We start from the raw sequence: 25096 nt of genomic DNA on the forward strand, positions 1-25096 counted from the left end.
ATACAGTTTATGTTTAAATACATTCATATGCATATTTGCCACATCAAGAGGTAGCTTATTAAATAGTCTTAATCCTAGAGCTTCATAACTATTCAGGGATTTTGAGAGTCTATGATAGGGTATATTTATACGCCTGCTGTTTCTTGTAGTATAGGAATGTACATCTTGTCTACTTTGTAGCTGTGGCAAATTTTTCTTTACACACAACAGCACAGTGTAAATATATAGATTTATCACAGTCATAAATCTTAACTTGGTAAAAATTTACTATCCTTCGGACACCTCTAATTTTTTCGTTTAGTCAATTTTTGACATTCGAGCTTACGTATCTGCTTCGCGGAACATCCCTGAAGGTGTATCAACGTTGTTTTGATGAAATTAATTGCAATTTTTCACATTACCAGTACGTTTTTCTGATAGGCTTTTTCGCTTGCCTGAGACGAACTAACCTAATCACGTGCCAATGGTTCGGGAGGCTAGCGCCAATGGTTCGCAATTATTTCCAATTTCTAGATCCTGATACTAACACGACACCAAATTTTAACTATGTTTCCTAACCTAACAGAACTAACCTAACCACGTGCCAATGGTTCGTGGGGCTAGCGCCAATGGTTCGCAATTATTTCCAATTTCTAGATCCTGATACTAACACGACACCAAATTTTAACTATGTTTCCTAACCTAACAGAAGAACTAACCTATCCACGCGCCAATGGTCCGTGGGGCTAGCTATTCTCCATCGGAGAATTAATTTTCAACGAACAACATGAATTTCAGCTATGAAACATTCCCACATCACACAAAACACCTTCCCGATGTTCGACAATGCTACAGGAACTTATTACGGTAAGTAGTTTCTTCTGTATAAATGTGTCCCGAAGGATAGTAAACAAGTACTGTATTAAAATTTCTTGTACATAACTGCAGTTCTCCCAAAGTAAAATTCCATATGAAATAATGCTTTGAAAGAAAGCGAAGTAAGCTGATCTTACGTTACTATAAGATACACGCCCTTCAAGTTTATACTTCAAAAAAAGCATGATTTGTTATATACAATGTTGTGAATTGTCTGCTACTATTTCTCTGTTTGGTTTCAATTTATGAATCACTTCACTAAACCAGGAGCCAAATGTTGGTCAGTAAACATGCGTCTTCAACAAAGCCTTCATTGCCGCCATTGAGTGAAACAATAAGCCTCTCCCTCCCCTGTCATCGGTTGCTTCAGCCCTGGTGGTGGTTTTGCACACTCCCACGGTTGAATCAATGTAGGACCCACGTTTACGCATGCCTCATCCAAATAATTAAAATGTTTTTTTAACGGCGATATCTTTTAATACCGCAGAGATTCTTTTGTCGTGAAGCAACAAACAATCGTTTTCTACTCCTAAACTTAACTGCAAATCATTCAACATCCGAGACAGTTCGTGCGCTCATTGACGGAAAATCACCCCACACCCTGTTTTATTTTGGTCTTGTTGCCATAAGGAGTAATATGTATTTAAAACAACTTGTTTAACTTTGAAGAGCTTTTTCCTTCGGATGATGCTCAAAATAACACTCGGGCAAAGCCGGACACTGAACAGGAGACCTCGATTCAGCCATTCTCGCTGCTGTACAGCACGAATAGCACAATAAAAATAGGGATAAAATAGTGGGATGTGCAACACTGATATCACTGATTCCACGTGCTTTGCAACGTATTCAGTCTCACTCGACTCGCTCTTGAGCTTTTGTGTTCCTTCAGCACTACCGACTGCCCATTTGGCGAATCTGCGGATTGAAGTTCGTCTGCTCAGTGATTGCAACTGATCAAGTCCATACCTGCTAATGGATGTATCATTTTGTCTGTATGTTAAACATTAAATACATTAAATAACTGTTTTGTTGCAAGTGTGCAGTTGTGTCGGTATGGAACCCGTCTCAGCGGAACTATATTCTGCATGCACGTTTGGATCTACATGCTCTATGCTCTACAGATTAGCTCTTTTAAGGGATCCAGGATGGAATGATGGTTGTTATTGTGCAGTTGTTATCCATTGAAGAACCTGGGTGAGATCAGAATGCAAAGCCCCGATCCGTTCTTCAAAATTTATATCTCAAAGTGCATAGATAAAGAATCTTCAGGCATACGTCAGCAAACATATGAGGGTTATTTTTTAAGTAATGTCCGTTTTGCAATAAAAACGAAGTAAGTAAATGTTTTTCAAAAAAACATTTATTTTCTGAATTTTCATACACTTCTCTATTTTTCTACATAATTTCCTTGCCGGTTTAAACATTTATTGTAATGAACTATGCATTTTTGTATACCCTCCTCATAGAACTCTGCCGTCTGTGAGGATAACCAGTTACTCACGGTCGTTTTCACTTCTTCATCAGTGTCTAAATGCTTGCTGCCCAGAAGGTCTTTAGATGGCGGAAGGGGTGGTAATTGCTAGTCGCAAGGTCTGGACTGTATGCAGATGATGGAATATCTCCCAGCCAAAAGATTCGATCAACACAACAAAGAGTCAGGCTATTTTTAGTAGTGAGCTCTGTGATTTGTTCTTATGCTGGTGTTCCTGTAAATAGGTGGTCAGTGAGCCAGCTTTTGCAAAGTGCACATCAGATGGACATTAAAAATGAAGAGACACAAGCATCGCTCATATGATGCAGCACTTAATAAACATAAAATTATTTTATGTGCTGAGGAATTTGGAAACTGTGAATACGGTCGACCATTTACCGTAAGTGAAATGTCCGTTCGTTGTTGGAGACTTCAACGACAGCAATCTGTCGTTATCAGCCTCTTATACATGGGAAGAAGTGGCATGTCTCCTGCCATGGAGGCTGTTAGTCCATTCTTCCTTCCACTCCTGGATGATTTGGGAGTTAATTCTGCAATGGTAGGGGCATATCTGCCAATTACTTTGTAAATTTTCTCTTCTCGGCCTTCCTTGCACTAGTATAGGTAGGTTCTGTGAGTAATTATTTGGTCTTCGTTTCTGATCATGTTATTTTTGTTACATATGTTGTATATTTTAGGCAGTCTTCTCAGAAACTATCACGTTGTAGACTATGAATATGTATAGGTTTATAACAGGCATAGGGAGTGTGAATGTGTTCAAACCTGTTGCTCCCAATTTATTTATTACAGGCTCAGTTTTGAAGTTACGTAATCCATGTCATTGTTGCATTTCTCATAATTTTGCACCTAGATATTTAGCTTCCTTTACTCTTCTAAAATTTTTCTCTTGAGTTTTATCTGTGGGTGTTTATTAGCATTCAACTTACCGTTTAGGATTATAAAGTGGGTGTTCTGGGTGGCAATCGTCAATTTCGCCGTACCACACAAGTCCTCGAGAGAGTTTATCGCAATACTGGTCTATCTTTCCAACTCTGTTGAATTACCTTCCATAACAATTATTATGTGATCTGCAAAGTCTATTGTGCTTTTGATCTCTGAAATATATCCTAATTTTTTGAGAGACTGCTCCAAGTTTAGATTCCAGAATTCGGGACCTAGAATGGATCATTGTGTTGTTGATTTTGAGGCCGTGAAGTTAGACATCTGATGTGGTTTGTGGGTAATCTATGTCTATCAAGGTCCGAAAAGATGGTACAGGTAGATGTCAGTTCGAAGCCTCACAACTGCATCAAAGTCTCTACCGTCTGTGAGGGCCTCTTTTTTCAGTTGGAAGAGGGACGCAAGGCCATTTGTACCTTACAGCCTTGCGCCGGAGAACCAACTGCAATCGAGTTGATATATCACTTGCAAATATACTCATATAAATGTCGATTGCATCTGTGTACAATAAGATCTCGCTTTCATGTCCACAGCGATCTCTTATAATACACCATTCTTCTTTTTGAGTCTGCAAATGCCGACATGTTTAAATCTAAGGTAATAAATAGTGCATGACGCACTTCAAAGTCCTATCACTCAACCTAACCTACAAGCTTAAGGAATTACTTCGCAGACCCAAAAGGAAGAACCGTTAGTGGTGTTACATTATATACCTACTATCGGCATACCTATACACTGACTACCAAGACTTACTTCATTACACACCTACATTTACTGAAGTGACATGGGAAAATCTCAGGGATTACTGTTATTACTGTAATTATACTGTGGCAAGCTGGCCTAGTTCACCCCAGCATAAGAACAGTGGATGCTGAGCAAACATAGCATCTTCCCGACCCAGCAACATTCCAGAGCAGACAAACTTGTACTAGCTCGGAAAACCACATGTACTATCACAACTAGTATAGGGCCACCAGTGCATAGGCAGGCCCATTGTCCTAGGTGGAACTTCCGCGAGGTCTCCTACTCAACGGTAGGGAACAACTTTATCGGGAGAGATCCTACAGTTTTTCTTGTCATCCGAATAACAAGAATTCATGAGATATAGGGTGGAAACGTATCATGAAAGGTGCTTTATAAGTTTTTTAAGAAAAAAAGGAAAAATCGAAAGCTGCCTTGGTTAGCAACTATAGTTTCTTTAATATGGAAGCAACGCATAATCGTGTTACAGCGAGAATCCAAGTTACTTCAGCACAAAATGTAACACACAGGATATAACTAATAGATAAAATATCAGATAAGGAGAATAACTAGCATTCATTCTGCAATCTAATCTATCAAGCTGTTTCCAACAGCGACGATGGAATTCTATGAGTTCACTAGATGCCATGTAACTGAAATCTGGTTGGCAGGCTTTGGCACTCTTAAGACCTGTTGGCCACAGGGTTTATCTATTTTACAGACAAACACATTTGAACATAGCATTAATAAGGGTCCCTGGTTCGAATGCCGGCTTGGGAATGGGTGTTTTTGTTACTGTCCATTCATCTTCGTGAGTAGCCAAAAGTGGCATTAATAAGGGTCCCTGGTTCGAACGCCTGCTTGGGAATGGGTGTTTTTGTGACTGTCCCATCATCTTCATCTTCGTGAGTAGCCAAAAGTGGCATTAATAAGGGTCCCTGGTTCGAACGCCCGCTTGGGAATGGGTGTGTTAGTGTCTGTCCCATCATCTTTATCTTCATGAGTAGCCAAAAGTGGTATTAATAAGGGTCCCTGGTTCGAACGCCGGCTTGGGAATGGATGTTTTTGTGACTGTCCCATCATCTTCATCTTCGTGAGTAGCCAAAAGTGGCATTAATAAGGGTCCCTGGTTCAAACGCCTGCTTGGGAATGGGTGTTTTAGTGACTGTCTCTTCATCTTCGTGAGTAGCCAAAAGTGGCATTAATAAGGGTCCCTGGTTTGAACCCCCGCTTGGGAATGGGTGTTTTTGTGACTGTCCCATCATCTTCATCTTCGTGAGTAGCCAAAAGTGGCATTAATAAGGGTCCCTGGTTCGAACGCCGGCTTGGGAATGTGTTTTTTTTTTACTCTCCCATCATCTTCATCTTCGTGAGTAGCCAAAAGTGGCATTAATAAGGGTCCCTGGTTCGAATGCCCGCTTGGGAATGGGTGTTTTTGTGACTGTCCCATCATCTTCATCTTCGTGAGTAGCCCAAAGTGGCATTAATAAGGGTCCTTGGTTCTAATGCCGGCTTGGGAATGGGTGTTTTTGTGACAGTCCCATCATCTTCATCTTTGTGAGTAGCCAAAAGTGGCATTAATAAGGGTCCCTGGTTCGAACGCCCGCTTGGGAATGGGTGTTTTTGTGACTGTCCCATCATCTTCATTTTCGTAAGTAGCCAAAAGTGGCATTAATAGGGGTCCCTGGTTCGAACGCCGGCTTGGGAGTGGCTGTTTTTGTGACTGTCCCATCATCTTCATCTTCGTGAGTAGCCAAAAGTGGCATTAATAAGGGTCCCTGGTTCGAACGCCGGCTTGGGAATGTGTTTTTTTTTTACTGTCCCATCATCTTCATCTTCGTGAGTAGCCAAAAGTGGTTTTAATAAGGGTCCCTGGTTCGAATGCCCACTTGGGAATGGGTGTTTTTGTGACTGTCCCATCATCTTCATCTTCGTGAGTAGCCCAAAGTGGCATTAATAAGGGTCCTTGGTTCGAATGCCGGCTTGGGAATGGGTGTTTTTGTGACAGTCCCATCATCTTCATCTTCGTGAGTAGCCAAAAGTGGCATTAATAAGGGTCCCTGGTTCGAACGCCCGCTTGGGAATGGGTGTTTTTGTGACTGTCCCATCATCTTCATTTTCGTAAGTAGCCAAAAGTGGCATTAATAAGGGTCCCTGGTTCGAACGCCGGCTTGGGAGTGGGTGTTTTTGTGACTGTCCCATCATCTTCATCTTCGTGAGTAGCCAAAAGTGGCAGAAGCGAAGTAAAATAAGCCAAATCAGTGTAGCATTTATAACATAAACATGCGGATTCGGTGACCGAGTGTGTTAAGTGGCCGACTTTCGATCTTGTCACAGGAGTTCCCATGTTCGAATCTCTATCTGCGCATGGGTGTCCTTGTAAGTGCTCTCTCTTTAATTTACGCATCATCACTATTAGCCAGAAATGACAGGAGAATATGACTGAATGACTGAAAATAATAAAATTAAAAAACTTATGCAGCACTATCCTACAGCTTGCCAGCATCTGTCCACTTTTGAATTGAAGGTTTAGTACAATATAATTCTGAAGCATGTTTGGTCGTCAGTGTTTGGATGTGGTTTCTTAGCTACTCTAACGAGCTTCAACAATGAACAATAACTGTTGCATGTTAAACATTGTTGTGCTGTTTTGTGTTAGGTCACGTTCACTTACAAAATAAATCAAGAATGTTAAAGAAGAAGTTTCGAACTGAAAGAAATTAAATATTAAAACTGAACGTGAAGTTAGCAAATCTCTGGACTTGGCTAATTTTACTTTTCTTTTCTTAATATAGCTATTTTGAGATCGTTGCTCTCTACCTGTATCAGTTCATTTTGAATTTCAGAACGTGGAGAATTATTGTGAATCTCATTTTATTGTGTACATCTGAAATGTTCTTGTGGTAATATGTCTATATTTCAAAAGAAATTTCATCAAACTTGAGAAGTTTCCTTAATTTTCTTTCGTTTTTGCTGTGTATCATGTTTCTCAATGTTCTCGAACCGCTAAATTATGAGATGTCAAAAATGGTGTTTATGCTTATCAACCTTTGTAAGAGAACGTTTCATTGTTGTTGTTTGGTTTCCTGAATATTCTAAAATCAGATGGCTACCACCCAGTTTATTAAAAATACTAAATAGTTGACACATTCATTCAAATTGTAATGTTTCACTAGAATTTATAACCGATTAAAAACATAATGTTGTAGTTTTATCACCCACAAAAATTAGCCCTTTCCATCTATTTTTCTCATCTCTATGTATTACATGAAAGAGATAAAAATAAGACCATGGGATTCGAGGGCCCTTCGCCCACCCTTTGCTACGCCTCTGTTGTTATCATAATTCCTCCCATTGTCACAATAAACTGAAATTCACAAAGAAATAAAGACAGACCTGTTCTGATCAAAATTTAAACTGTAGGTCCAGTTCCGATTAGCCTATCAGGAGCATACAGTGGACTTCTTGAGCCTGTTAAATGTGGTGATAAAAATACAGAATGAATGAGTCTTGAATATTGTTAGGCATAATAATATATTCAAAACATGACATTTTGGGAGGGGCGATTGCCTCTTTTGCCCTCCCCGTGGATCCGTGCCTGCTTCTGGTCAAAGGTTCATTGTTTGTGGTCAGTCTAATTTGAAATATTGCATGTATTAATTATTTCATTCTTTTTTCAACAGTGATATCAGCTATGGAGAAGCAAGTGACCATTTCTGTTTTATTGGTTATTAGTACCATACTCATTTTATTGGTAGACACTAGCAAAGGGACACTTTCAAAACAGAATCGAAAAGCAAAGAAAAAAGATATAGATATAAAGGTATGATTTATTTCATTTTTTTTAGGAATGAATTAAATGTACTCATGTTATTAATGTCTTACAATGTTAGTGCTACATACACTGTTGAGAGATTGTTTTTAACAACATACGTATATAATTATTTGACTTTGGACTATTACATCATGTTGCCTCAGTCTTTTGGTTGTACCTGCGCAGCGAATGCTTTTTTTACAATTGGAAAAGTCCATGTCGATTGTTCCTTATCACTTTAGTTGGAAGGCTTCCTAAGGTATGTAATAATGTGCGTTGTTAAACTCCAGCCCAGGTCTTAGAAGTTGCTAGCGCAGACGTCATGGGAAATGTCATGTTGACGTCACTATTGAAGCTGTCCCAAGCTGTAGTTTACAAACAGCATGGTGGATTGTCTGCTTGCCCACGGAGAATTCTTTGTGTTTTAAAAGCTGTTAACTTGCTTTTGGAAGTAGTACGAGGGCTGCTGGAAAAGTTTCTGCAATCAATATGAAAAATGACGTGAAATTCTGGGAATGGCTTTATTGTTTTTCAAAGTATTCACCCTTAACATTGATACACTTTTGCATATGCTCAAACCAATTTTGATAGCATTTTTTCCACTCTGAAGCTGATACTTCAGAAACCGCTGTTTGGAATGCGTCAACAGCTGCTTCAGGAGAGACAAATTGCTCACCACGCATCTTATTTTTCATGTGTGGGAACAAAAATAAGTCATTAGGTGAAGAATCAGGTGAGTACAGACAATGAGTCATTAATTCGACATTTTTACTGGACAAAAAATCAACATTTTGGTGTGGTGAGTGGGAACTGGCATTGTCGTGGAGAAGAATAATGCGACGATTTGGATTTGTTTTACGCAATTCATTGATGACCTCTGGCAAACAAATTCTTGTATACCACTCAGCATTTACAGTCCTTCGATCTTCTAAAGCTATTGTTGCCACATGTCCGGTATAACCGAAGAAACAAGCAATCATTTGCTTGGCAGCACTCCTCGAATGAACAACTTTTGTTGGTTTCTACTCACTTTGAAACGCCCAAACAGTGGATTGATGTTTAGTTTCATATTCGTATGAATAGATCCAAGTTTCGTCCCCTATAATGATGCAGTACATAAAATTTGACTTACCTTGATTGACTTTTTTGAGCATTTCTTTACACCAATTTACACAAGCCTGTTTTTGAGCTTCGATCAAGTTGTGTGGGATCCAAAGGCTTGAAAGTTTACGTACGTTCAGATGACCATGCATAATCATATGTATTGCTTTCATGTTAATGTTCAAGGATGACTGAATCACACGGTATGTCACATACCGATCTCTCTCAATCATTTCACGCACAGCATCAACATTACTGGCAACAACAGACATGGATGGATGACCTTCACAAAATTCATCACTGAGAAATGTGTGACCATGCTGGAATTCGGAAAACCAATTGTACACAGTCCTATTGGATGGTGCTTCATCCCCGAAAGCCAAATAAAGTCGCTCGATGCATTTTTTCGATGTTAAACATTTGAAATCATAGAAAATCATTCCCCGAACATTTTCATGAGAAATTTCCATTTCTCACACGAAACTACTTCTTCAAACTGCGGTGAAAAATAAACAAATAGGCTTAAACAAACAATCAAAGATAATTAAAAAAAAAAAAGGTATATTCTTCCAATTTTTATAATAGTGGAACACTAGCGCCGCTGTTGGGGGTAGTTTGCAGAAACTTGTAGCAATGTCCGTTCCTTCTGGCACTTGAAGCTTTTGCATTCTCCTGGTGCCTCAGGGAACTCCCATCTATACAGGTTGTGATTTTAGAACAACATATTGACAGCTGTAGTTTTCTAGTTTGCCTATTTGGTCAGATGCCAAGCCAGAACTGAAACTCGTGATATTCTGTGGCACATGCATGCACTCCAGTACAGCAAGGCCAGCAGTGCTGGAGAGGCAAAGAGAAGCAGAGAAAATGAGGCCAAGGCAGAACGAAGCATAATATATTTGAAAAAGAATAAGTAGATACCTTGAAATTAGTTTCACATTGCCAAGAAATCTTCTGGTTTCCATTAACATGATTAAATTTAAAAAGTTATTCGATGATTGTTCTGGAATATTCCATGCACCCTTAAGAAAAATTAGTTTTCTTCCCAAATACTTCTCGTTGATACCTGCCATGCTCCAGCTGCCTTGACCCCCCTTAGTTGAGACTGTTTGAGCACCATAGCTGCTTTATGTGGGGACAAGGCTGGAAAAATTCCAACCTTAGAAATCAAACCTGGATCTCCTGCATGGCAGTCAGACACCTACCGACTAGAGCATGGTGGCTCCCACTCGGACATGTGATTGATGGGGGGATTCCAATCTGATATTCAGCAAGGTCTTTCTAATAATTCTATTCCACTCAACGTATTTATCAGCTATGCTGAGGATATTTAATAAACATTAATGGTTATTTCTGGGGATGTAAGGGATAACCTACATTGAAGGCTCTCAAATGGTAACTTTACTTCCACATAGTACACCCCAGGCTCTGGCGTGTGGACCTACGACCAGTATAATCTGCAGGGCCTGTTTTGTGTTGTCCATATGTGTGTGTGGTCGTCACTTCATCCATATCATTTTATCATCATTCATCCTCATTTTTCCAATTAGCCAAAGTAGCAGAAATGTGAAGTAAAATAAATCAATCAATCAGTTGTTATTTCGGATTGCTTTTCTGCCACTTTTGGTTAATAAAAGCAATGAGGATGAGTGATGATTACATGAAATGAATGAAGGGACACGCACAAGCTAGGACTTGAACCTGGGACTTTGGTTGTGAAATTGACAACTTAACATGCTCAGCCATCGAACCATCATATTTCTTATATTAGTGTTGAATATAGAGCATATGTTAGTTGTGGACAAAACCGTTGTTAAAGGTTATTTCCTTAATATTGACATTGTAATGTTACACTGCTTATACGGATGATTTAAAAAACACTAACTGCACTGAAACTATAAGGCAACGCAAAGGTGCCAATGGACACCACAAAAGTTAAACACAACATCTTGGGTGTAATTGCATTTACAAATTCACATTAGCTTGTAGTAATGCAGTGTCTACTGTGAACAAAAAGTGAATCAGACTGAATCATTAACACATTATTATTTATGAAGCAGCTGTGTGGTTTTGATGCACACAACTGGAAAATTGAAATATCTATGTAAAAGTTTGAATGTTTGTAAATGCTCTTACCAAGGTTGCTTTTTGCCTGGTAGCCAGGGAAGTCAATGGTTAGTTTTCCCCCAATGGCTTTCTTGTTTAAAAGGTAATAGGGCCTTTGTCCCGGTGGTTGAGGGTGGGCCAATTTGTCGGAGGTATAAATACCGGGTTCCGACTCTTTATAGTCTCTCGGACACAGGCCCAGATGGATTGACACAATTAGACAGACACAGAGCTGCATGGATACATAAAGAGTTACATAGAGTCAGGTAGATACATAAAGAGTAAGCACCGTTCGTAAGGACCTCTGCGTGATAAACTTCGAGGCATGTTAGCGCTCGGTCATGGTGCAACTTAGAGCATTCATTTGTTGCTCTATCTGTAATGGAAAGATGTATATACGGAGAAGAGGAGGGGTGTAAATATTGTGAATCAAAGTGTACATAACAGAGATCTCTGTGAGGCATTTTTCTTTAAAACAGAGCCTAAAATAATCAGATTAAAGTCTTCAGTTTATTCCTTCAGAAATAAAAGATGTTTAGAGTGAAGGGTTTGAACATCAGGCAAAATTGGAATAGATGTGACAAAATTAAGAGTGTAACCATTAAAGACAAAACCATTACCACTTTAGAAATGTATGTGTTTGCATACTATCAATTTACTGTATATGTACTTAAAATATTTTTTCTCTTTACAGAGTGGACCTGTAGATCAATCTGTTGTTGAGAGAGGTCTTGTAGATGGTGAAGTCAAAGGGAAGGATGTAATAACTGAAAATGAAGCATATTTCCGAGAAGTTGACAAAAAAGTCTTCTCAGGTGATGTCCTTGGGTATGTTACACCAGTGAGTATTAGATATGTGTAGGGTTGTTTATGCAGGTGGTAGTGATACTTAATAACTTATGCAGGGTGCTTTGTTCAAAACTTTATTATTCAAAATGGTGTTGATTGTTACATGGTTTTTAATTGTATGACTTGCCACATTATACATTCTGCTGTGCAGACCCAGGGTCTCTGGCCATGTATATTTCTTGTCATTCAGAGGGATTGGTTTAAGTTTGAGTTGATGTTTTTAAGTCCACTTTGTGCACAGTAAGGCTAATCAGGACTGGACCTACAGTTTAAAGTAGAATCCGAACCACTATGTGCCTCCACCGGGTATCGAACCCAGGAAGCCTTGATTACAAGGTGACTACGCTACCACTGCACCATCGGAGAGGCCACAGAGGGATTGCGGACAGGTGATGGAAAATAATAATAATAAACATGATGACAATGGTTCTAAGTTTTTGTATTTCATTTAGGTCATTATGTTACGGTACCATATTATTGAGAAAAAAACATAAAAACATTCCAATTTATGTTTCAAACTACTTCACAAATATAACTTTAATTATCCTTAAGTGCTCTGCATGTTAAATATATGCATATGTTTGTTCCCATTTATGTAAATGAAAACAGAAATAAAGTTTAAATTCAAGTTATCACATGATAGCAATAGACATGATTGATCCCCACTTTCCTCCATAGCAGAGTGGTTAGCATAGCAGGATACAATGCCAGGGGTCCCAGGTTTGAATCTTGCCCTGGGCATGGGTGGTCTTTGTGAGTGTCCCTTCATCAATTTCATCATATTATCACTCATCCTCATCTTCGCAATCAGACAAAAGTGGCAGAAAGGCGAAGTAAAATAAACCAAATCAATCAGTCAACGATTTATCCCTGGCTTATAAATGGGAGAGACAGAGCACTTTGACATGCCTGTGGTAGCATGAGCAATTTCTAACCATTACTTAATTTCAAGTCAGGTGTTTTGCAGCACAGTTAGGGGTGGTGGAAAAATGGCATCTTTTATATAACAACGTCATAGGGTTTTGTTTTTTTCTTCGCCCCGAAAAGTATGGTGTACTTGCCGATTCATTCTTTAAAATTCCAGGTGCAGTAGTTTGCCAGTAATAATAAATAACAATATTTCCCATGACAAGGTTTGATGTCCTTGCCACTGTCCAACCTCCTTCTTCCTGAAATCACAGCACATGCCACAGTGGTCAAGTTATTGCTTCAGAGTAGGGATGTGACGAAGCTGAAAATTTACCGATGCCGATGTACTCACCAATAATTTTTGGAACCGATACCGATGCCGATATTTAACTGATTCCGATACATAAGATTATTAAACAGAAATGGGATGTTATTTTCTGCATGACAAAAATAAATTTGGTATGTACATTTCTATTTAATATCATATGTACATACATATATATTCTCAAGAGATGCGAATATGCATTTGCATCTACAAAAGGTTATGCGAACCTAGAGATTTAACATTAGTACACAAGCAGTTCGTTGAAGTGCAAAATGAATTCCTGTTCTGCCAGATTCAACTTCAGAAATACGAGATTTGGAAGCACTTCAGGAAGTAACCTACTTCTTCTCTTATCGCAAATCTGTTCAGCAACACTGAACACTCAATCACTGAATACTGATGCAGCAGGCATGCTCAAGTATTTTCTCAGCACTTGCTTCAGATTTGAATATTCATTTTTGAATTTCCAATAGAACAGCAGATCCTGGTTCATCAATGCACTGTTTTATTTCCGATTTATAGTTAGGTTGATCCTCTGAATGAGTTTGCAATAATTTTATTACAAAAACTCTACAATAATGATGAATCATAACCAAATTTTCAATAAATCTTAAAAAACTAGAATATATAACTTATTAGAAGGTAAAACTCTAGTATAATCGGTACCGGTTTAAATATCTGATTTTTGCCGATTCCGATACCGATATATCAATTTCTGCCGATTTTCATACATCTGTAATCGGCTTCGGCACAGCCCTACTTCAGAGCACTTCAGAGAGATGGTGCAGTGGCAGCGTCGTCGCCTTGTAATCAAGGGGTACTGGGTTCGATACTCGATGGAGGCACATAGTGGTTCGGATCCCTCTTTAAACTGTAGGTTCAGTACCAATTAGCCTTACTGTGCATAAAGTGGACTTAAAAACACCAACTCAAGGTATTGCCTCATCTTCTCCACTGTCCTAACTAAAATGACCAATTTTATACCTTTCCCCCAACCCTTCAGTGAAAGAAGGAGAAAAAGTCTTGGCAGTCCTTCTTTTTTCAGTAGTTCCTAAACCCCAAAATTTTTAAGGTATTGATGTGGACTTTTAACCATTGTTTTACTTTTACCTTCACTCCAAAGTTTTGTAGAGTTGTTCTTTCTCTCTTCAGGAGTTTAGTGTTAATTTATGTGAAGTCTACATCTCTAAATTCTAAATTAGAATCGAAACTGAATATCGATTTTGTTGTTCACCAACATCTAAGGACATTTAATTTTGTCACTGAGGACAGAGACAGAACAACCGTCTGAAACATTGGGTTAAAAGTACAACAACCGTTAACTATTAAATTGTAGCTGGTCGATTTTGGTTTGAACAGCATGTAACTTTAGTTTTGTCATCACCTTTCCATCCAGAACAGCTCTTGTTACTTCATTTCCAATGCCCCTTTTTTGTTACATGTGTATAAATCAAAATAATCCCTGGTTTCCTTGCGATTCATCTGCTTAATCTTTGCTATGGAGGTGCGTTTGGATTTAACAGATGCAAGAAAAAGCTGTAGCCTATTGTAATCATCCTTTTTCTACCTCCTCTAATTAACCACTTGCATGACACATTATTTTCCCAAAAATGGTCCATATTTTACACATTTATTAAGGAACAGTAACGAAATTCTATTTTAGGGGTCAAATAAGGTCACAAAATTATTCAAAAACCCTCCATAATTATTAACCCGAGTTAACTCGTACATATAAGGAAAGTACTACAAATGTTTAAAAATAGCATATAAACTGTCGAAAATAAAATGTCTTCACATTTTAATGCTGTCCAAGTTTACAGACTATCACACATACTGTCTCACATCAAATGTTACCCACAGTGTGATAAACCCAAAAGCATGGGTTAACACAGAGTGCAACATCGCAATGTGGGCAATAGTATCTTGACTCGCGACGAATCTTCTTTTCTCTCGCATCACTGGAAAGGCGACAACTACGTAGTGTCACGGGAATCCGGTAGATGGCAGCAGTACCTCGACAAGCTATGTACACCTTCCACGTAGTGGCCAAAATGGGAATTAACACCTATTAAAGCTCAAACGAGACTGTCCGGGTAGGCAGAAAAGTGCACTGTAGTTGTACGATTTTAACGAGATAACTCTGGTAAATAATATGTAAAGCAAAAACGAATTCCAAGTTAATTTATATACACTTGATGCACCGAAGTTCCATTACAGCTTCAATAGCCCTCTTCAAGTCATCCATTTTATGGGCGTAAGTAATCTGAAGAAAATTGCCATAAAGTTGACTTCTCTTACTACTTATTGTAGTTTTTTGTTATTATAAATGAGTAGTCCCAGACCAATAAAAATGTCAGCATAAATTGAGAAGCAAACTGGAGGACTTTAAAATTGATAAACATCATGATTAATCAATAAAATCTGGAACATTTTAGTAATAGAATGTAAAAAGTTGATGAAAATATGCCTTTTCATTGGTAAACCATAATGTTACCCCATCTTTTGTTGGGCCAATTCTCCCATAAAATAATGGACCATCCATCTCATTTGTAAGGATGAGATGGCCATAGGGTCTGATCAAAATGGCAGGAAACTTATTCTAAGTAAAATACACAAAGTTCACTTACCTTATGTAATAAACTTCCAATTGTTGTCTCTTATGAATGTCTGACTTGTACACAATTCTCTCAACAGACACAAAATAATTGACAAGCCTGAAACCTTAGGAAAACCTTGCTGGCTTTCAGCAATCAGCAATACATGCATGCAGTAAACAGCATTATGTATATACATACAAGTCCAGCTTTTGTTGTAGAAATAAGAGCACATGCTTATTTCCCCCATTCTGTCATCTGTCTAAGACTTACGCTACCTTCTATCAGTAAAATAATTCTCAATATTTATTTCCAATTGTCTTCAAGAATTCAACATTATTGATTGATCATAATGATGATAAGCCTATTTTAAGGTTCATATTTTCATTACATAGTGTTCATCTTTACTGCTTTCACAAAACCGTTAGCATCTGCTATTTTCTTCTTAGGTCATAATCTTTATTTTTTATTGGTTTTATTCTTTCTTTTACTCTTTTTGGCATCATTTCTGTTACATCCTAATTGTGTTCTCATATTTTTACTTTACTTTTCTTCTAATTTTGTTCGCACATCTTGTGTTGCAATTGGGACATGAAATGTTGCGGTAATAAAACAGTTCTCGCACCAAGTTCTGGCAATGTTATTTTGTTCAAATCCAATACATAACTACACTTACTTTGTCACAGTCTGCGAGGGACCTCCCTGATGGTGCAGTGTCAGCATCATTGCCTTGTAATCAAGGGCTCCCAGGTTTGATACTCGGTGAAGGACATAGTAGTTAGGATCCCACTTTAAACTGTAGGTCCAGTCCCAATTAGCCTTACTGTGCACAAAGTGGACTTAAAGCACCAAATCACACATTCTGCGCAACGTATGAGAGCTGCATTGGTGTAGTCAGTAGGGCATCGGACTGCCATGTAAGAGATACATGTTGTATTCCCAGCTATGATGTCCTCTATAAAGTGGTTCTGTAGCTTATAATAAGAATAACCCGTGCTGCAAAAGCACATAAGGCCACGGCCTACCTACTGACTGCCGGCCTCACTCCCACCTGCTCAGGTGGGAGATCATTCAACCAGTTAAGGGGTGATGTGCCGTCTGGCACTGGTGCCATACCCTAGCCAAAATATCAGGAGAAAAGTTGTTATGCTTCCCCCAGAAGACTTGAATCTGCATGCATCCTGTAGCCAAAGCCCAAAGCATGATACCTTAGACCACATGTCCATGGTGCAGGCAGGACCTCTCTAGCTTATCCAACCTCTAATCTTCTTAGCCTCTATATGATCAACAATGTCATTAAGATGTGAAGTTTAAATTGTGTTTAGCTAATTCATGTGGGTGTATTTGACAAGGCATGATTTTTAAAAAGTTAACATTATTATATTCCAGTGGAATTCTCATGGATATGATATTGCAAAGATATTTGGAAATAAGTTCACATACATATCTCCAGTGTGGCTACAGATCGTAAGAATATCCAGTAGATATGAAGTAACGGGAGTCCATGATGTAGACAAAGGCTGGATGAAAGATGTCAAGCATGGAAGAAATGTCAAAGGTAAATATGTATGCCACTACTATTCAGTATTGTGAAGATGAAGTTACTCATTAGACTGTGAAATTTATTGAAATGCAGACACAGGAAGACACAATAAGACTACAGGAATTTCTTATTATGATTTTTTTTTTTTTTGCTTCATGTAATTTATGTGATTGTCCTTACAGCTTATAAATTGAGATAAATGTTTTATCAATTGTTCAGTTATGATCAGTGGCGGCCAATGAGGGGGCCTGCAGCCCCCTCCAAAACAAATTATATTTTGTTGCCATTAGTGCAAAAATTAAATATTTATACTTCCGCTATTTAATTTTTGCACTAAATGACAACAAAATATAATGCAGCAGCCACTGGTTATAATGTCAAACATTTCATATAAATCTTTCCTGTCTCCAAAGATACAAATGTGAATTTGTGGAACATTGGACAAGATTTTAAAGTGGTTAGTGCTGTATAGTCACGGACACTTCTGGGTTGTAACGACCCTTGAAAGAGCATTGAAATAAGCCCTCGATGTCTGACCACCAAGTGCCTTGTGTACAGACAACCCAACCAACATTGCAATTCTCCAGCTTGTATACCAATCTCTGTAAATTGAACAGTGATGCCAAAGAGAAATACAAGAAAACATTGTTGGATTGAATATATCGTGTTCTCAAGATGAAATAATGCTCGGCCCACGTTATGTTCATTTATTTAATGCTGTTTGGGAACAGACCTGATGGACTTGCATTGTATTTTCATTCCTTGCATTACTGTAAATTCTATATTTTACAATTATATTAATGGATTGGACATACATAATACTTTGAAAAACATCCAACACATGTGCACACCACTCTTCTCTCACACACGCATGTGAAAACAACACACAAAGCTAAGTTTTAATTTCCAAGTGAATGTCCAAATAATATTAAATGGAGAAGCACAATATGTGAAAATTGGGATTTTTCACAGAAAGAATGTGTCTATTTATGTCTGGAAAAGGATTATTTTCTGGACATGCTAGAAGTGGATACTCCTCCACACCATTATCATTGGTTAGCATCACATGAATTCTTTCCAAAGCAACTGAAACTAACACCGGATCTAAAAAAGGTTTTGCTCTGTGTTTGGTGGACCGCTTAGGGTATCATACATCACAACTGTTTCCACCTGGTCTCACAATCAATAGAACTGTGCACTTCAGCAGCTGTAACAAGTCCATGAGAAACAGAGAAACGTAGTGCCAGCACTTGTGAATTGTAAATGTGTCCTCTACTTAGCTAATAATGCTAGCCTTGACATGGCCATGGTTCCCCTTTGCACCATTCTTTGCCTTGAATGTGAAATACTGATACATCCACCTTATTACCCAGACATTGCCATCTATTTCATTCTGGGCAAACACCTAAAAGGATGACTAGGCAAGGTGCAAACTAGGCTTGATGACTTCTTTGGTTCACATTTTGCAGAATTCTGGTACAGTAAGATCCATGGTCTTGCAGAATGTTTGAGACAGGGCATTGCTGCTGATGGGGACAGTGTTTGACTGGCCAGCTCCGTTTCATAGAGGTTTTTGGCATTTGAAGGTGTCAGCTGAAAATTCGACAGAACTTTCTTGGTTAGCATGTGTTTCTTCTGGGGAATGAAAATGCCTTTTCTTCAACGCAAGAGTTTTCACTATTCAGAGCAATGTTTTGACCACTTTTGTAACAGCCATTTTTCCCCCATTTAACCACCCGTCACTCTCATTTGGTAGAAGAGGTAAGTTATAACATAGTAGGCATACCGGAAGGTGTTCCTAGTTGGGTAAATATACCAAAATAGCTCTGTTAGGTAGAATATTCATTGTACAAATCTGCAAATTTTGATGGAGGCTAGATTATATTATTTATTTCATTAGAGATTATTATTAATGAAAAATGATTTTTATAAGTCATGTATATGCAAGATATATATATAATAAGTTTGATGTAATAGTTTATAAGTAGAGTGAGGGAATTATTTAAATATCATCATCATCATCCTTCGCCGTTTCCTGCCTCTATATGAAATAATAATTTTCATATTAGGAGATATTAATAATTGTACCTTTTGTATGCCGCCCTGCCAGAGGCAGGAAACTGCGAAGGATGATGATGTATCGGGGGATATTAAATTTTAATTGAATATTCTTTTTCCTCGAAATATAGGGGCTAATAAAATTGAATTTAAGGTATTTTTCTGTTAAATAATTATTTGTAATGAAATGTTATATGTCCTATTCTGCACCATATCATGAATGGTTCTAGAGTACTTATAAAACAATACTTCCATGACACCCATTTAAAAATAAACCTCTAGACCATGCTACTTTCCCTTTTGCCTGGCTTCTTGTGCTTCGTAAATGAAACTACTCTTGTCCTAGTGCTTATTCTGCACTACATAATTACCCTTTTTGATTGTTTCAGTTATCCCCCGAGTACTCCTAGATGGATGGGTAGATGATGACTATGTGGCTTTGTTTTCCAGTGTGGAAGAACAGAAAAAGTTCGCCTCAGCATTGATTAAATCTGCAAAGGTAAGTTAATGAACTCTCTCAAAAGTTTTGTATGAAATCACAGCACACATAACACTGTTAAGCCTTGTTTCCGTGTTAATAAAACATTAGAATGCTGACCAAGGCAAAATTTATTGTATAAAAATATACACTAAAACCGTAACATGTCCACCCTCTAACAGGGTCTTCTTCAGATGAAGAATCACAATAAATTGATATATGCACTCCCAGTAAAGGGTCATACATAAAACAGCATGAAGGTGCCAGTCCTTATCTGAGTACATTTCCTGTCAGGACTTTCTGAGTGGAATCTCCTGACAGGTAATTGACACTACCTGACAGGTGATTGGCAAGTACCTGGTGAGAGTCTGAACCTTATCAGGACCACTGGTCCTGGACAGATTCCTTATCTTCTTGACTTCTCTCCTCTTTTCTTTCTTCGTTATTCTTCTTTCTTCTTTCCTCCTTCCTTTCTCCCATCCTTTCCACTCTTTCTAGCACTCCTTTCCATTCTTTGTTAATTTTCAGCCCCCCATTCCAGTTCATTATTTCTTCTCCTTTTTTTTCTCTATTTCCTTGGCCTCTTTCCACTTCCTCACTAGTCCTCTCTTCTCCCTCCCTATCCTCCTAGCCTTCCCCCATTCTGTCATGTCCCTTCTCTTTTGTGTGCTTGAAAATATCATTTTTCTCCCTCTTTAGTCTTGCGTCATCCTTATGTTGCTTCAACCTGTCTTTCAGTCTCTTTTTTGTTTCCCCTATGTACACACTATCACATTCTTTGCACTGAACCTCATAGATAATCCCTTCCTCAATAAATGTTGTCTTGGTCAGCATTTTAATGTTTTATTCATAGCATACAGTGAAACCTCGATTTTACGTTTTTTGAAAATGTGGGAAAATTATATAGCATTTTGTTCTATTGGGACCATGAACACTGAATGTATAATGTGGGAAAATGTAAAATGTACTTATATGTGGGTTTGGTTACAAGTTTTGAGATTTCAGGGCCATTTCTAGAATCTTCCTCAGGAGTATAGTGCAGATAGTCAAAGCTATGAAAATACCTTAAAATATATTTTTAAAATGTATGTTTACCAGAGGATGGTGTCATATTAAGAATTGGCAGCACACTGATAAGTGCTCTGTCTCATGTGTCATGTTATATTGCCAATCTCTGATATTAACCCTTCCTATTTTGACCTTCAGTAAACATTTTCCCTTTTTGATCCATCTTTTGGAATATTTTCAATATTTTAACTATCTGGAATATACTCCTGAGGAAGGTTCTAAAAACAAAACTGAAATGTCAAGATTTAAACAGTCGGCATTGTGTAAGAAAACTGAAAATCTAAGAAAAATGAAAACAAAATTTGTAATTTTTAATCACCATAAATATTGTTACAAAGTTTTTAATGAAATGCAAGCACAGTTTTGAAAACAGTTTAATTTCCGTGTTAGATGTGTTACAAGTATTCTAAATATAAAACATCAAATACTTTTCAAAGTCATTACCGTCGACCTTCACACAGTCCCTAAATTTCTGAGAGCACTTACGAGTTGCAGAACTCAGAGTCTCTTGGGAAATCTGTCACAAGTGTTTCAGGCTGTCATATTCGAGTGCCTTCATGCAGACCATGGCCTCAAGCATAGCCCACAACTTGTATTCCTAAAGGCCAATCAGCTTACACATTCCTCTTGAGCTACTCCTGTGTGTTGGTTGCGAATCCAGCTGGAAGCTCCACCCATGGTGCAACAGCCCGTAAGGGCCAGGAACTACCTATCGACTGCTGGCCTCATCCAAACAGTTAGTTACAGGGTGATGTGTGGTCAGCAATAAAAACCTCCAGTCGTTGTTGTAGGTTTCCATGACCAGGTTATGCTCCTCTTTCGTAGCTCCCCAATTTCCTCGTGATGGTGGATGGCCACCGGTCCCATACACAGGCTGAAATCTCAGGAGAATAGTTGTTACACTTTTCCCTAAGAGACTTGAACCTGCAGGCATCCCGTAGCTGGAGTCCAAAGCATGACACCTTAGAATGCATGGCCAGTATGCAGGACAAGCTCCACTGTTGATGTTGGTTATTGAACAATGTATTGGACAAATGCTTCACAACTGACTACTGACTCCAGCATGGTATACTGGTAGACTCAGGCAATTGTTCTCACCCCCTCTTTAAAGAAATGGAGCTCACTTGCACCATCATATACCACTCCTGACCAGACCATGACTGGGGCAGAATGATGACCTCTGAAATCCTTGGATCTTTCTCATGAGTTTCTTGTGTGAGGTTGAGGCACATATTCTGTGATTATGGTGGTTGAAAGACACTTCAGTTCTGAAAACTTCAGAAACTTTTAATGTGTGAAAGGAATTCTCTTTCGCGCATTGACTGCACAACTCAGAAGCATTTTGATTTCAGCTCCCTCTGAAGTTTCAGCTGCAGAATGTTCACCCTAGGTCACTTGTTAGTACACGAGACATTGATATTCTTGTTATGTGCATCTTAACGTGCCATGCCAGATTGCTTCTGAACTGGATTCCTGTGGACCAGTTTCTTTGTCCACATGCTGCATGAGCATCCCTGTCTTGGGTGATCATTAACAGTCTCAATGCCCTTATTGATGGTCATCTTAAGGGTTGTGAGAATATCAGATTCTGATTTCCCTACCATGTGAAGGGTTGTCACTGCCACATGATTTTTGTAATAACCCCAATCATGACGATAACTTTACAGAACACACTGTGTACTATGACTGAACTCAGAATGACAGGCAGAATGCTGTGTCACATTGTTGGTTAGTGCCCTTGGAAATTGGCTGTAACAGACTGTGCCTAAAGTTCGTAACGATATTTATGGTAATAATAGGTAGAATGTGTATATTTGGTACAAGTGGAGAGAAATCTTGCCACAGAGGATGGTTTGAATAGCAGCATTATTAAGAAAGTATTTTTATTAATTATAAACTGTAATTAAAAAAGGCAACAGGTGTATTGTCTAAGTGAAGCAACCAGCTTTGTAATTTTATTATTGGGCAATACAGTATGTCCGTAAAGTCACTATATTGAAGAGTAATTCAAAGAGTTTCCTTACATGTTTAGTGTAGTTCGATGTAGCTTCTGTTTGTTACCCTACACACATCTAATTGATATTCCAATTCTTGCCACACACGACTCAGAACATCACGTGTAACAGCCTGGCCAGCTTCTCTGATTCTTTCTTTCAAATGATGAATGTCGTTGACAGGATCTTGATACACACATTGTTTGACGTAGCCCCCAGAAATAAAAATGTAAAGGCGTCAGGTCCGGTGATTGTGGTGGCCATTTTTTCCATCCACCCCTTCCTATCCACCACTGTGGAAGTTTTTATCCAGAAACTCACAAACAATTTTGCTGTAGTATGGAGGAGCACCATCTTGTTGAAAGATGACATCTTCACCTTCATCTTGAATTTGTGGCACTGCATACGATTCCAACATGTCAAGGTAGTTGTTTGATGTCACTGTAGGCTCCACAAGAAAAATGGCCTATAACTTTATCATGCATGAGGGCACACCAGATGTTCACCTTAGGACAGTTACGTTCATGCTCCATGTAGGCATGAGGTTGTTCATTAGCCCATATTCTGATGTGATTTTGATGAACATGACCACACACATGGAATGTTGCCTCATCACCTTCTGTAAGAACAGATCATCATTGTCCATTTCACCAAGCATCTGCACAGCAAAACCAAATTGTTTGGGTTTATCGGTTGAGTGGATTGCATGTAACAACTGCAGTTTGTAACCTGTAAAATGGAGACGTTTCTTCAAAACTTTGTGAACTGTTGTCTTCTCAGATCTAGATTTCGAGCACAGACATGCATCGATTTCTTGGGGCTCCTTAGGTAGCTCTCCTGTACAGCTTCAACAGACTCGTCACTAACCGATGGCCTCCCGGAACGTTTTGCATCCAATAAACTAAAAGTTTCCTTAAAGCCGGCGATCCCACTGGTGAATGTTATTTTCATGTGGTGCCTCTTCATTGTACACATCACGATATTCATGACGAACACACGTCACGGTTTCAAATTTCTGTATGCTTCCAAAACTCAATGCAGTGTAATAATCATCCTTTGTTTTTGTTTTGTTACTGCATATTCACACAAACTATAACATCTTTTTCCTTTCTTACTCCACAGACATATGGTTTTGATGGATTTGTTCTAGAAGGAACAGCAAGTAAAGCATTTGCTCCTGTTATCAACTACCTTGGGCAAACACTGAGGAAAGCTAAGCTGAAATTCATAATCGTTATACCTCCTCTGAGAGAGTAAGTTCATTTGCTACATTGTAGTAAATGGTAGTAAAATAGTATATTTCTATGTTTTTTAGCACAGAACAACTTTAATTAATAATGTTTTGCTCATTGTCTCACACATCACCCTCTGCTGTGCCTTGTCTGTAGCATTATTTTAAGTGTTTGGCATATTTTTCACGAATGTGCTGATTTTAATTTCCACAGGCCCACTTTTAACATTCCCAATGATTTATCATCTATGTTGGATGTTTTTAGCATTTTGAAAAAGAGCAGGCCTTCTCCACTGTCTCAGGAGAGAAATATTTCTTTACCTTTTTAATATGTTGTGTTTGTCCTGTGCAGGTCCCTTTATAACCTTGCCCATTTAACCTTTCTCAATGAGCTTTTAACACCTTTTAACTCGTACAGCCTACCTTGACTCATGATCTGCGTGATGAATTCCCTAAAATGTTGACTCCTAACAAGAAATGTGCAGTGGAAAGGACAAAGGTCTTCATCCTGTAAAAAGTATCATAGGGGAATAATAATAATAATAATCCATGGCTCGACAGCCCTGGAAGGACCTTGGTCTATCTCCCGACTGCCAGTCTCCCTCCCACAATCCTACCTGGAGGTGTAATGATCTTCAACCGGTAATGGGGTAAACGTCGAACCCTCAGCCGTTATAGATTTCTGAGACTGGATTACGCTACTCACTCGTAGCTCCCCAATTTCCTCACATTGGTGCGTTGCCACTGGTCCTATATGCAGGCCGAAAACCCAGGTGGACTTGAACCCATGCCGTTCCGCAGTCGGAGTCCAAAGCACAGTGCCTTAGACTGTACGGCCATGGAGGAGGACATCATAAGGGAATAGTCTTTGATTTTCTGAGATGCTGAAGGACCACTTTTCATTGAATATCTTGAATCAGTAACTACTAAATACAGTGTTTCTCTTAAGGGTCCCGTCACAGGTCCACTGAATGTTGTCACTCAATGCGATGCATTTCGTGA

At 38.6% G+C, this 25096-nt stretch overlaps 1 protein-coding gene across 2 annotated transcripts in view; it reads left to right on the top strand.

Moving 5' to 3' along the window:
- Positions 1-25096, top strand: part of LOC145982024 (chitinase domain-containing protein 1) — a 41179-nt gene that overhangs the window by 5098 nt on the left and 10985 nt on the right. For both annotated transcript variants that reach the window (XM_083115587.1, XM_083115588.1), the window contains exons 2-6: positions 7711-7850; positions 11740-11886; positions 17112-17280; positions 19713-19822; positions 23986-24116. In XM_083115587.1, coding sequence (XP_082971713.1) covers positions 7722-7850; positions 11740-11886; positions 17112-17280; positions 19713-19822; positions 23986-24116 — 686 coding nt within the window. In that variant the 5' untranslated portion in view covers positions 7711-7721. The remainder of the gene's footprint in view (positions 1-7710; positions 7851-11739; positions 11887-17111; positions 17281-19712; positions 19823-23985; positions 24117-25096) is intronic.

Source organism: Lepisma saccharinum, chromosome 30 (genome assembly GCF_977018435.1).
Source record: "Lepisma saccharinum chromosome 30, izLepSacc3.1, whole genome shotgun sequence".
Classification (NCBI taxonomy): domain Eukaryota; kingdom Metazoa; phylum Arthropoda; class Insecta; order Zygentoma; family Lepismatidae; genus Lepisma; species Lepisma saccharinum.